This window comes from Manis pentadactyla, chromosome 4 (genome assembly GCF_030020395.1).
Source record: "Manis pentadactyla isolate mManPen7 chromosome 4, mManPen7.hap1, whole genome shotgun sequence".
NCBI lineage: Eukaryota > Metazoa > Chordata > Mammalia > Pholidota > Manidae > Manis > Manis pentadactyla.
Window position 1 is genome coordinate 171,232,247 of NC_080022.1, and position 14,748 is coordinate 171,246,994.

The 14,748-nt window shown below is 37.5% G+C and overlaps 1 protein-coding gene across 1 annotated transcript in view; it reads right to left on the reverse strand.

Annotated features, from left to right (window-relative positions):
- BRCA1 (BRCA1 DNA repair associated) overlaps window positions 1–14,735 on the reverse strand; it is a 60,643-nt gene extending 45,908 nt beyond the window's left edge. The window contains 4 exon segments of the mRNA XM_057501527.1: window positions 6,852–6,905; window positions 12,736–12,826; window positions 13,769–14,031; window positions 14,613–14,735. Of these exon segments, the coding sequence (XP_057357510.1) occupies window positions 6,852–6,905; window positions 12,736–12,815 (134 nt within the window). The 5' untranslated portion in view covers window positions 12,816–12,826; window positions 13,769–14,031; window positions 14,613–14,735.
- Between the last annotated feature and the right edge of the window lie 13 nt (window positions 14,736–14,748).

Genomic DNA, 14,748 nt, shown 5'->3' on the forward strand with positions numbered 1-14,748 from the left:
AGTGCTGGGACTACTAGATATCCACATGCAAAAAAAGATGAAGCTAGATTCCTATACCTCAACACAATACAGAAACATTAACTCAAAATGAATCATAGGACTAAATGTAAGAACTAAGACCATAAATCTTTGTGACCTTGGGTTAAGCAACAATTTCTTAAATAAACACCAAAAGCACAAGCAACTGAAGAAAAAATAGATACATTGGACTACATCAAACTGAAAAACTTTTGTGCTACAAACAATACCATGAACAAAGTGAAAGGACAATCCACAGATGGGAAAATATCTGCAAATCATTTATCTGATAAGGGACTTATATCCTGAATATATAAAGAACTCTAATAACTTAATAATAAACAGAGAAATAATCCAACTTAAAAAAAATGGGTAAAGGATCTGAATACACATTTTCTCCAAAGGAGATACACAAATGGTCAAAAAGCATATGAAAAGATGCTCAATATCATTAGTCATTAGGAAAATGCAAATTAAATCCACAATGAGATGCCACTTTACGACCACTAGGATGGCTATAATCAAAATGACAGATAACAAAATAAGTATTGGAGAAGATGTGGAGAAAGTGAAATCTTCATTCATTGGTCGTAGAAATATAAAATGATGCAGCCACTTTAAAAAAGTTTGGCAGTTCCTCAAAATGTTAAACAGAGTTACCATGTGACTCTGCAGTTCTACTCCTAGGTTTCTTCCCAGGAGAAATGAAAACATAAATCCACACAAAACATGTGCATAAATGTTCATAGCAGCATTATTCATAAGTCAATAGGCAGAAACAATCCAAATGTCCATCAACTAATGAATAAACAAAATGTAGTATATCCACACAACAGAATATTGTTCAGTCATAAAAAGGAATGAAGTACTGACATAAGCTACAATATGGATGAAACTTGAAAACACTATGGAAGTGAAAGACACCAAACACAAAAGGCCACATATTATACGTTTCCACTTATATGAAATGTCAAATAGGCAAATCTAGAGACAGGAAGTAGACTTGGGGTTGCCTAGGAGGAGGTGGGAATGGGGAGTAGCTGCTAATGGGTACAAGGTTTCTTTTGGGGTTGATGAAAATTCTAAACTTAGATTGTTGTGATGATTGAAAAACTGTGAATATACTAGAAAAAACTGAATTGTACACTTTAAATGGGTGAATTTTATAGAATGTGAATTAAATTCTATAAAAATGTTTTAAGAAACCAAAGGCAGGGAGAAAACATGTTAATTTTTATATTCACAATGCCTGACATAGTGTCTGGCCTAACCAAGCTTCTCTCTAGAAGTCTAAGGAATGAAGAAGGCTCCAAGAATGGCTCTGGATATAGAACAATTTTGTTGGTTGTCTCAGACAATGAATATGGCTAAGAAGACTTGAAGAACATAGGCAACATATTCTAATGAATCAGCTTCCTCTACAAAGGAAAAGACTGCTCCCACTGGCTGGTGGTGTCTATAAAGATCGATGTTCCCTTAGGAAGAAAAAGAGAGGTAGAAAGGAAAAAAAGGAAAGAGAGCTGTGGTGATAACTAAAAGCAGTGATTCACTCTTACAACCAATGTTTATAACATGTTCATTACCATTCTAGATACAGGGGATTCAATGGAAAAGCAAAATACAATAGCTGCCATTATAAAGGACATAATATTCCAGTGAGGGAGGTGACTGGAATGGCACAGAGAACAGATACTGACATTGAAAAGAGCCAGGAAAGAAAAAATTAAAGAAGTTGAAAAGGCAGTGAGAATGGTGAACCAGCAGACAGAGAGAATGTTTTTTCCTGTCAGGTCCTGTAACATGCATTGCCCTCTCTTCATTCACATTAACAACCCTGAGGTATTATTTTCATTTTACCATAGAGGCTTGTCCCAGATCACACAGTAATCAAGTAGTGATGGTGATATTGGATCCAGGATTGAATTGCAGCAAAGTCCTGGGCTTTCTACCAGAGAAAGTGAATGTAGGTAGGTATGCTCAAGGAGACTTAGGGGTCAGGGTCCTTTTTCACCCATATAGATGCTTTAATTATCACGTAGCACTTGACAACAACTCTACTGTTTAGGGGAAAGAGGTGTCAAAAAGCTACCTGCATTGTATATAAATTTCCTTCAAAGGGCCACAAAACTGAAGCTACCACTCCTTGAGAAGATGTAAATACCACCTGTACTCTACCAAAATGGATTAGGAGGCATCAGGAGTAAATGGTACAATTTAACAATTCAGAGTAGGGACAAGGAGGAAATTCGCTAAACACAGTAATGCAAAACACAGTAACTAAGCTGCAGAGTGACAAGCCAAGCCACTGAGTGTTGTAGCCTGCCCAATAATTACATCAATAATGCAGGGGAACTAGGTAAGTAGACATCAACCAAGATGTTGGTTTCAGTCTTTCTTTATGGTAGGAAAAGAACATATGTATAAAGGTTGTTAACTAAATTCAAAAGAGAAAATTAACTTGTGCATGACTTGGAAAGACTGAGCTGAAGAAAACATTGACAGATCAACAGAACATTGGTGTATCTTTCAGGGCTCAGAAGAGGAATTTATTAACTTCTGTTTTAGAGCTCTGGGGAATCTACGTGATGTACCAATTAAATGAGAACACCTACATATGTTCTATATGAGGTTCTCAGTAAAAAGGTCTGAGACAAGTTTTGGGCTTTTTGATTTCTAAAGCCCACTGCTTAAGGAAAGACAATACTTTTTAAAATTAAAGTATCATTGATATACAATCTTATGATGGTTTTACATAAACAAAACAGTGATTCAACACTCACCCATACTATCAAGACCTCACCCCCTCTACTGCAGTCACTGTCTATAACATAGTAAGATGTTATAGAGTCATTAATTGTATTCTCCGTGCTGTATTACTGTCCCAGTGACCTACTTATGTTGTGATTGTGCATTATAGGGCCCCATAATCCCCTTCTCCTTCCCCACCCACCCTCCACCCTCCCCAACCCTTCCTTTTGGTAACCACTGGCCACCTAGTCTCTTCTCAGTGTCTGAATCTACTTGCTTTTTTTGTTGTAAAGGCAATACATTTTTAAAACAAATGCTGTTTATGTTTTCTGAAGAGCAGCTTAAAAGCTGATAGAAAATAGTAAAATCACAGTGCCACAAACTAATTTGGGGCACTTTTTAGAGTACTCCTTTTTGATCACATCTATACCCTGAGCAGTTTAGCAATGTTACAGAAACTCATCTAATTTTGAGTTGTTTGTCCAAGTCTATCCTGGTAGGAAGCAATAAATTAATAGTTCTAAGTCTAGGCAAAACCAAGGGAGGCTGACTTTTGGCTCCCTTTGATTACATTGGGTGCCCTGGATTCCTGTTTACAGAACTAAGATTATATACCATTATGGTCTTTAGTTAAAGGAAATAAAGACCCTGAGAACTCCACAGCTTAGCATCTTAGCAGCCATTTATTGTTGCAGGTCCCACCAAATCTTATCAGTTTCTAGAGTAAGGCTCTGTTTTCTTGATCAAACCTCTTGTTCGTACTTTAGTTCCAACAATTAAGAATCTCTTTTGAGCTCTTCATCTGGGAGATTCTGTCTAGGTTCCTTGTCTGCTATCCCAGTCCCATGGGTAGACACTCTTATCTCCTAGGGACTAGAGTCTTACCCCCAACCCTTAGCCTCCTGTTGCTGGATCCCTGCTACTTTCCTTGCCTTAGAACCACCACCCTGAACTTCTGCTCATTTCTGCTACTAGACTCCTGAAGGACAATGTTTAGTCTCCTTGCTAGATTATCTATCTCTTGCCTATTTCTATACCTGTGACAAACCAATCCATGGCTAGACTCCAGAATTCACTGGTAGCATGATCTAATGTCTCCGGCCGTCAAATCTCCCTGACACTGATTCACCGCTTACCTGGATCTCCTCAGTTAGCTGACCCCAAGACTTGCTTTACTTGGTCTATCTAGTCTTACTTTAGACCTCAGCCATCCCTGGTCCAATCCCTCTTACTCTCCTCCAAGTAAGTGTACAGGAAGGTCATCATTCCAGAATACTGCTTCTCAAACTTTAGTGTGCATAAGAATCTTACAAAGTTCTTGTTAAAATGCAGATTCCAATTCAGTAGGTTTGGGGTAGGGCTGAGATTCTATCAAATTCCCATGTGATATGGTTGCTGCAGGCCAATGAACTCCACTTTGAACAGTAATTTCCTAGAGCTGTGTTTTCCAACATATCAGTCCCTAGCCACATGTGGCTACTGACCATTGAAATGGGGTAGTCCAAACTAAGATAGAAAAACACAGGTTTTCAGAGACTTACTATAAAAATAAAGTTAAATATCGCTATTTTTTATATTGATTATATTTTGAAGTAACAAAATTTTGGCCATAATTGGGTTTAAAATATATAAATATAATTAATTCCAAAAAACACTTTTTAGTAATGTGGCTACTAGAAAATTTAAGCGATATTTATGACTTACATATCTCTGGACAATGTGGTTCTAGATGTTCCAAAAGTATCATGCATTTCATTTGTTGTTTGGAAACTGCAAACTAATGCATAGATGACCTAAGTAATTTTTTTTCTAGATGAGTACTGTTACCTTTTTTGTATTTCTCATGAAAGGTTTAGAACTAAAGACTTACCCTGGTCAACAAAGCTGTTTTATCATTAGCAATTGGAGTTCATTCTGGGAAAATACAACCAATATAATTAATACTGGGGATATTTTTCCCAACTTTCTCATCATATAGATCAAGGTGTTATTCAAATTCTAAAGGTATTACAGAAGAGATTTCATGAAAAAGTCGATATATCACATGGGCATTATACTAAACTCTAATTTTAACACATCATTTAAAATATGGCAGATTGTTCTATTATATTCTCCATAGTAGGTATTGCAAGTCTTTCTCATTCTCCCCAGTTGCCAACTTTAACCCTCTCAATCTCAAGAGATGCCTTCACTTCCAAGTTTACTGAACTCAAACTACCTCAACTACCTCCAGCGCAACCTTAGAATGTTTCTGTAGAATTACTGTTCTTTTCCTACATTACTGCTTATGAATAACAACTACTTCTCTTTCTTACATCCATTTTCTATTTCTAATCCCTTCTGCCCCATCCTGGACCTTCTCTGTCTTGCAAATGCCATCTCCCTGAGGACACCTTCTTTTCCTAACACAACTCCATACAGAAATGCAAAATTGGCTTATTTTTCCTACACATATTTTACTTTCTTCTTTTCCTACCTTTGCTCACATTATTTCCTCTGCCTATAATTTCCTTTTTCCATAATGTCTTGAAGTAATGATTGTTCATAATTTAATTTCTTCTTTACTCACTATAAAACTATGTTTTCATTATCCAAGGTGATAGGAAAGCATACAGAATCTCTCAGGAAGATTCTCATCAAGAAACAATGAAAGTCACAGCATTTAAAGGTAATCTTCAGCTATCTGTAACTGTTTACATACTAGGGCTTTAAACTTTTGATTTACAAAAGTACTGATCTACCAAGAAACTGGTCCTATACCTCAAATAATTTGAGAAGCTCTTCTCTAGAAGCCACAAAATTAAAAAATTCTTGAAGCATAGAGATAAAGCTGTGTTGCCCTGGCACCTGACAGGGAAGAAGGGCCTGAGGAATCAGAAGAAAACTGTTGGGAACAGATCTAGGCCAGTGGGGTGAGATAGGAAAGGGGTGAGAGATAGTAGAAGTGGGCTCTGGATCCTTGTTGGGACAGATGAATGGGAAGAACAAGGCAAAATTCTGAGGAAGGCAGACCTCCTCTGGCAGATTTGTGCCCAGAGGATATTCCTCCAAAAGGAACAGGTTTCCTTTAGCATCAGCTGGCCTTTATTATCCTTAACACATAGGCTCTTCACATATTTTACATTATGGAAACATTCTAAGACTTTGGAAAATTAGGGACTGTTTTTCCAGAAAACTGCACATGCCCATAGTTTTTTATACAATTGAATTTAAAATTGAATTCTAGGAAATTCATGAAAGCCATTTATGAATTCCAAGTTAAGAATTCTTGAATTTTAAAATTCCTGAGGGGATACATAAGAAATTGATAATTGTGATTATTTCTGGGGTGACGAGAGAAAGATAAGGGTTTGGGGTACAAGGGAAATAGATACTTTGCATCATATAACCTTTTCTGCTAGTTAAACTCATTACCATGGACATGGCTTGCTTTATCAATTAAAAAAAAAAGCCTTAAAAAACAAATTAGTTGACACTCAGAGAAATCTCAATCACAGTTTAACATCAGGGAAAGAAGAAAACCCCTTTGTTCCATGAAATTACCTACGAAACTTTTGTGAAATTCTTCCATCAAGATACATTTTCATTTCAAAGGGCTGATCCTTAAAAATGTAAATATTTGAATCATTAGTATGCATTAACTTCACCCAATATAAACCGGTATCAGATTCTTTCCTACTTTCACAAGGATTATGAAGCAGGCAAACACTGAACCTTAGAAAGGCAGAAGCAGAAGGACATGCAGAAATAAAAGAGAAACTGGGAAGGTGGAAACACACTTTGCTTATTTCACAATCACCTGGAATCTGCTTTCATTCAGGGACACAAAAAACAAACAGTTGTTCTAAGTGATTTCACATCCCATTAGATAAATATGCCAATATTTTACCAGGAACTCTGGCTATAACCAACTTATGAAGACTTTCTAAGCACTCTGAGGCAGAATGAAATAGAGTGAGGTTTTTTGTTCATAATTTTTTTTTCTTAATTGAAGAGACTAAAGCTTATATAAAATTAGGTGTTTCCTGTTATGAAGGATAAGCACAAAAGCTAATAATGGAGCCACATGAAACAATCCAACTTACTTGCAAAATATGTGGTCACACTTTGTGGAAACAGGCTCTTTGATCAACTCCAGACTAGAAGGGTAGGAAAAGAAACAAAATAAAATGAGGCTAAATAATTCACTTAAAAATAAATATATTCTTAAAGAAGTTCAACTTTAAGCTGCTAAAACTAAGTCAAAGTAAGGCTTTCAGTTCATTCAATACGTATTTACTACATATTTGTTGTGCTAGGAGCCAAAAATCAGCAGATAATATGATTCTTACCCTCACTGAGTTTTTAGACATCAAAACAGATTATTCTTTTCAAGACCCTGTATTATCTTTAGCATCTAGCTGATATTACTTTCATATTAATTAAGTTTCACTGATACATGTTTTTGAGCTATCACTGTGGGAGCACATCCTATATCTTAATTAAACTAAGCTCTACAAAGACAAAATGTTTCAGAGTGTATCTCTAAAAGATAAAGACTTCTGGCTTAACCATGAAACCATTATTACTTAAAAATAAATTCCTTAATATAATCTAATACACAATATTCTAATTTCCTTTACTGTCTCATAAAAAAACCATGATTAAATCTATTTAAATCAGGATACAAACAAGATACACATATTGCATTTGGTTGCTGTATCTCAAGTATCCTTTAATCTACAGATGTCCCTTCCCTTATTCTTCCCCCTTTTCATTTACTTTAAAAACTAGGTCATTTGAGCTGTAGAGCTTCCCACATTCTGGATTTTGCAGATTGCAACACCGTGATGTGGTTTAACATGTTCCTTTATTTAGCATTTTATTTCCTGTAAACTACACCTAAAGGCTTGATCAAATTCAGGTTCAATTTCTTGGCAAGAACACTTTATAGGTGGTATTATGTACTTTTATTACATCACTTCAGGAGGTACATGATGTTTGGTTTGTGATAACTTTGTAAAAACAATGGAATACATACTGAAGAGAATTTAGAAAATAATAAACTTTAAAAAATATGAAAATCTTAAGAAAATACATCACCCAAATTCCCATCCCCACCTGTCTATCCCCAAAATTTCAAGGCTTTCCTGAGATTAATTCACTTACTAACATAAAAAGTATTTGCTGAGCATGTACTATATGCAAACACTGCTCTTGGAGCTGAAAATATAGCAGTGAGCAAAAATAAAGTGTGCCTTCATAGATCTTACAGTTAGTTGTTGTAGACAGCTGACTGAGAAATAAACAAGAACATATGAGAATAAGTGCTAAAAAGAAAAATAAAGCAGGATAAGGAGGAAAGGGAGTCAGTGTGTGTGTGCGTGGGGGAGGGTGTTATAGAGGGTGGTCAGGAACGGCCTCACTGAGAGGGTGACTTTGGTGGACAGCTGAATAATGTGTGGAAACAAGCTGGTGAAACAACTGGGGGATGAACATTCCAGCAGAGAGAGCAGGTAAGACTGAGCAGGACCATGCCTGGTGTGTTTGAGAGACAGTGGGTATGCCAGGATGCTAGGATGGAATGATCAAGGAGGGAAGTACTAATAGAAGAGGTTAGAGAAGTAGCTGGGAGCCTGAGCAGGTAGGAACCCAGAGGCTCTTTTAAGTCTCTAGCTTTTATTCTGAATGAGAGCTTTAGAAACTGACTTTTGGTAAAGTTCAGGCAGGACATCAAAGAAAAGGTGACCTTGTGTAACAGGAATGTTATTCTTTTCATTAAATGCCTAACTCTTTAGAAAAGGGTCACAAGAAAAGCTGGGGGACAACAGCTTCATTGTGAAGGGTTTGGTAATACAACTCTTGTAGTCATAGGGTTTCTGATGCAGCACAGGGCAATGAAAAATACCAGTCAGAAGGCTGGGTTTCTACTACAAGCTCTTGTTTTATTAGCAGAGTGACCTCAGGCCAAGTGCTCTACCTAAATCTCAGTTTCCTTCCACCACCCACTCTACCAGTCTCTTCAGATTATTGCCAGAATAAAACTAAATGCTACATGAGAAAATGTCCACAACCTGATGTGATTTGTACCAATGTTAATACTATTATTGGGACCAAATGTGAAGAAAAAAACCACAACAACCTGACAAAGAGAACTCTGAATTGTTACTAAATCACTATTCCTCAGACAAGCTAGATATCAAAGAAATTCTCAGTAAAAGAGAAATTGGATTTAGCTATGATACCATATGGATTTCATTCTCACCACTGACTCAGTTCTGAAATAACTGTTATTTCAGTATGGTAATTATAAGCCAAGCTCTACAAACATACTATAAACACAAACTTTAAACAGATGAAAACTCCAATATGTAAAAAAGTAATAACTGTTGAAGGAAAAGCTTGAAGAGGAAATGGGAATGAAAAGAAAACAATTAAAATGTTACTCATGAGAGTAAGTGTTTATTATAAAAGTGATTGAAAGAAAGCCATTTGAGATAACATGGATGGATCTAGATGGTATGCTAAGTGAAATAAAACAGGTGGAGAAAGGCAAATACCACATGATTTCACTTACTTGTGAAATACAAAAACAAAACAAGGCAAAATGAACAAAATAGCAGTAGACTCATAGACGCTGAAAAGTGACTGGTGGTTACCATGGGGGAGGAGTTGGGGTGGGTGGTGGGGAAGGTGAGGGGGATAAAATGGCACAAAAGTTCTCAATCATAACATAAGTTGGTCATGGGGTTGAAAGTGCATCATAGAGAATATAGCTAATGGTTCTGTAACATCTTCCTATGTTGACAGATAGTAACTGCACTAGTGGGGGTGAGGATTTAATAATACAAGAAACTTGAACCACAGTGTTGTATACTTGAAATCAGTATAAGATTTTATATGAACTATAATTCAATAAAAAAAAGAAAAAAAGTGATTCAAATATTCCCATCCAAGCAATATTTTAGGTCTACTGGGTATTTCATGTTGAGCTTCCAACATGGATAAATGATTGGAAAAAAAAGCTAAGTTAGGTTCCAAAAATACCACTTACCCACCATGACACATATTTTAGCAAAGTCTTCTGAAAGTCAAAAATTTTATAGTCACTTGTAAGAAGTTAGAAAGAACTACCAATTATCAAAAATAAATGCCAATAGTTAACTTAGAGGCCAACAGAAGGAACTTTAGCTGGAGAGATCTCAAAGAAGTTGGAAACCTGGCCAGGGACACCATAAGTATTACTGTTTCCAGTTACAATCAGGGATCAATTATTAAGACATTACTGCAAAATGTATTGTTCTGGGCATTGTTAAAAAAAAAAAGTAAAGTAGGTATGACTCTCATCCTAGAACTTCCCATCTAAATAGATTTAAGGTTTAACAATGTCTAGGATGAACAGTTTTAGTTTAAATACCTAAGTCTATTTCCAATGGAAAACAGAATAAACAAACAAACAAACAAATAAGGAGCTGGAAAAATACACAATTGACCAAAAATGAAAATGTTTCATTAGCTTTTATTCTTGCATCTTTCATTTTATGTGTCTGAGTTTTTTAATTGATGGTTTAATTTGTCAGAATGAGAAAAAAACATTAGGTTTTTATGACTGAGTCCCATGGGAATATAAAATAAATACCCAAATGACACATTATTAAAGACTTTTGATCATTCTTTGTAATTATACTAAGTTTTATGGTTTTTCAAGGGCAATTTTTTTTCCAATTGTCATTTCCTGCTTCTCTGGCTCTGATGTTCCATAAATTGGGGTGTAAATCTCATTTAGCTCTTGTTTTTGTTTAGTTGAAATACTGAGGGGCAAGGGAGAGGAGGGTTACTTATAAATCTTGTTGCTCTCTGAAAAGACAACTTGCATTTTCTTCAATCTCATTTACCTGACTCCAAATATGAAAAACAACTTTCATGAGGGGATTGAGGGGCACTATAATTCCCAGTCACAATGTAGGTGGGTCACAGGGAAGGCAGTACAGCATGGAGAAGGAAAGTAATAACTCTACAGCACCTTACTATGCTGATTGACACTGACTGCAATGGGTGGGGGGGGTGAGGACTTGATAATATGGGTGAATGTTGAAACCACAATGTTGTTCATATGAAACCTTCCTAAGGTTGTATATCAATGATACTTTAATAATAATAAAAAAAAGAAAAACAACTTTCACGAAGTACAAAGGAAAATTTACTTGAATTTGCTTCCTTTATTCAAGGTAAGGTGCAGCTTTCCAATTTATTTGTTTGAATGTTACCCACCACTAACCAGCACCATATTAAACCATTAATCTAGTTTATTATTTAATGCCTTCAACAAATGTTTACTGAGTGACTACTATGTCTCAGGTACCAAGAATACAGAACTAAATAAAACAAAAACCTCTAACCTCATGGAGTTTATATTCTGTTGGCGGGGTAGAAAAAAAGGATAAATTATATAATGTCAGCTAGTAATAAGAGTTATGGAGAAAAATAAAACAGAAAAGGGAGATAGGTAGGAGTGTTAAAATTCTAAATAAAGTTATCTGGAAAAAAAGGTGGTACATTTGACCCCTGAACAGCATAGGGATTAGGTTAAGTGACCCCTATGCAGTTGAAAATCCACTTGTAACTTCTGACTCCCTGAAAATTTAACTACTAAATGCCTACTGTTGACCAGAAGCCTTGCCAACAAAATAAATAGCCGATTAATACATATTTTGCATGTCGTATGTATTATATACTGTATTTTTACAATAAAGTAAGCTAGAGGAAAGAAAGTTTTCCCAAACTTTCACAAGTCCCCCAAAATATTTCTAATATATTTATTGAAAAAAACTGCTGTATAAGTGAGCCTGTGCAGTTCAAACCCAGGTTGTTCAAGGGTCAACTATTTCAATCAAGATTTGTGAGCCATGCAATTATTGGGGAAAAACATTCCAGACAATAAGTATAAAAGCTCAGAGGCAGGAGAATGTACTGCATATCTAAAGAACAGTTAAGAGACCAGAATGACCAGAGTAAAGAGAATAAGAGGAAAGAGGGCAGGCAATAACTCTTCTAAATTTCCTTTTGGTTTTTCACCAAGAGATTCTGACGTATGGTTTTTAATTGTCTGCGTGTGTAGATTTAAGAGATACCACTGAGATCATCTATGACTGCTTGGGATTCATAACCCTATTGTACCATGGAATCCTTTTGGCAGCTGGTGAAGCTCATGAACTCCCTTCTAAGAGTAATACTTTTAAATGCATAGAAGAATAAATATAAAATTATACAAGAAACTAATTATATTTAAATACAATTTTATTCACAGGCCTCCATGGATCTTAGAGAGTCAGCAAGGTAAGAGCTCCTGAATACACTCAAGAGAATTTTCTCGCATTATAGAAATGTTCTGTATCTTGACTGGATTACAGATAAATATACTTGTCAAAACTCATTGATTTGAATGCTTAAGACCTCTGCATTTAATTGTACATAAATTATACTCAATTAAAAAACGTGAATATTCTAGTCCACTGTTTATTTTATAGATAAAGAAAAACAAAGTACTGTTCAAAAAGTCAGAGACTTGCTAAAGGATTTGGTGACTTGCAGTATTCTTATTTAAATGCAGGACTAGTTTCAGCGAAAAGTTCTTCCAAAGACCCAATCATTCATGATTTTATTTTGCCATTATTAACCATCCATTCCAAGTGACCAAGTTGTTTTAGAGAAGGATGAAAAGTACAAGGGTCACTTAATCCATACCAGATCTAGACAGTCTGTGGATTAGGAAGAATAGGATGTTGTGTGTATTGAGGAGGTAGAGAGGGAAAAGGAGAGGAAAGTGGAGAAAAAGGAATAATTCCCTACACTGCTAAAGCTCTTCAGTTAGCAGCAACTTTAATAGCATAATATTATTAGATGTTATAATATAGATTTAATATGTAAGGTCAATTATATTCATTTATATATAATCAAATAAAGAAGAATGTCAAATTAATGTTGACTTACCAGATTGGACACTCTAAGACTTTCTGCATAGCATTGAGGACATTTTGTACTTCTTTAACCCGATCCGCAGATAAATCCATTTCTTTCTGTTCTAATGAACATTAACACATAAACTTAAATATATATGTCACTTTAAAAGGTTTATGAAATCACCTTAGTTTCACTTTCATTTTTAGATAATTCTTATTTAAAATGGGAGGGCTTTAGAATTAGACTACCATAGAACTAATGAGAAGAGCCTTATTTTATAAAACTCTAAAAAAGTTGTTTTTTGCAATTAAGACCACTCAAATTCCGTTTTTCTCATATATAGCCTCCGACCACTTCCTTCTGGTCTCCTTTCTCCGAGATAGGGTAAGCCACGGCGGGACAGCTCACTGGGTGAGTAGCCTCAGATTTCTCCAATCACTGGCTGTTTTATCTTGCTTAAAATCAAAATCAACAAACCAAAAAAAGCCAGTACTAATCAACGCTCCGCTCTGACCAGCTTGTTTCTCCTGTGTTTCCCACTGGCTTGCACTCATCTCAGGATCCTCCTCGGGCACATCCAGGCCCGCAGGGTCTGAGACTACCGACGCCCTTCTACTTCCTTCTTGTCCCTTCTCACAAACATGCATGGCTCAGTTCTTACGGGCTCTCCCTCTCACAGAATCCTGTCTCTACTCTTCCCAAACACGTTTCTGTCCTTTTCTTCCTCAGAATCCCCTTCTTATATATACCAGCTCGTTCTTTTTATACTATGGTGTCCCCCTCAAGACACATTCCAGTTCCTATTATCAGGATTTCCCCTGGGACACAGCCTGCCCTCTCCCTTACCTTCAGTGCCCCGCGCCCCTTAGAACTAAGTTCCTACTCCCACCCTTGATATCTCCAGATTCAACGTCTTAAGCTTCTCAGGTTTCACCCTCCGCCCACCCCTGCCGAATAACATCCATTCTGCTCTTCTTCAGGAACCCGCTCTCTCCACACCTGTTTCCCGCCTGTCCCTCGGAGCACTCCTTGGGTCCCCGTCCCCTCCTCAGGGTTCTCTCACCCTTACCCAGAGTGAAGAGCTCGGACTTCCGAGGCCCAACGGTCCAGCTGTCTGAGAGCGGCCCACAAATACGCCGCTAGCTCAGTCCGCGCAGTCGCAGTTTCAATTTATCTGTATTTCCCGCGCTTTTCTGTTACCACGGAAACCTGCCGCTTCCGCTGAATCAGAGCCTCTCAGAAAGCGAGCTGGAAATACGCTGCAGAAGGGCGGAGCAGAAAGGGCCTAGAGTCTCCCAGGGCTCCCGATTGGTCTTCCACTTTTTCCTTCGTTACGGAATCAGAAAGAGACGGAAGAAAAGGAATTCTTTAGTTTTTCTATTAGCCGCCCGCTCCTTAACCTCTACGCTAATAAATTGCGGTTTATGATGTCCCAGAGATTGCAGTACTACGGTCTGGCGCTACCTGAGGCCCGAATATGAGCTTAAGATAGTGCCTAAAACAGTCGCAAGAAGAGGCTCCATTCCCTCACCCTTTCCGCCGCAATGGAAGTCTCCGGTTTAGGCCGCTAAAGGGGGAAAAACTACGATTTCCAGCATGCCTTGCGGATCGAAAGGACTTCACAGGGTTCTTGGCAACTGTAACCTATGGAGAGGAGTTCCAACACCGGAAGCGGGCACCATCCTCACGGCATCACACTGCTGATAGATTGAGGAGCTCCGCGCACTCGCGCACGTCAACGGATATGGACTGGAGTGTTTAGGTTTTCGTGTTTTGAGAACGGAGAGTAGGCTTAAGAACCCACAAGTCCTAGGAAAGACTACAATTCCCATCTAGCCTCGCGAGTCGCGGGCAAGTAATCCTCTAAGGTCAGTGCCCTAAGGGAACGCAGCCGGTTCCGAATTTACCTGGTAAGGGAAACCGGCTCCGGCTCACGGCTGCGCACTGATGATTCCGTCCTTCCGCCCCAGTGTTTGTTGTTGTGCGGTTTACACGGCTCCTGCCCCGCCCCTGCGAGCGCATCCTCGACCAATCAATAGGGTG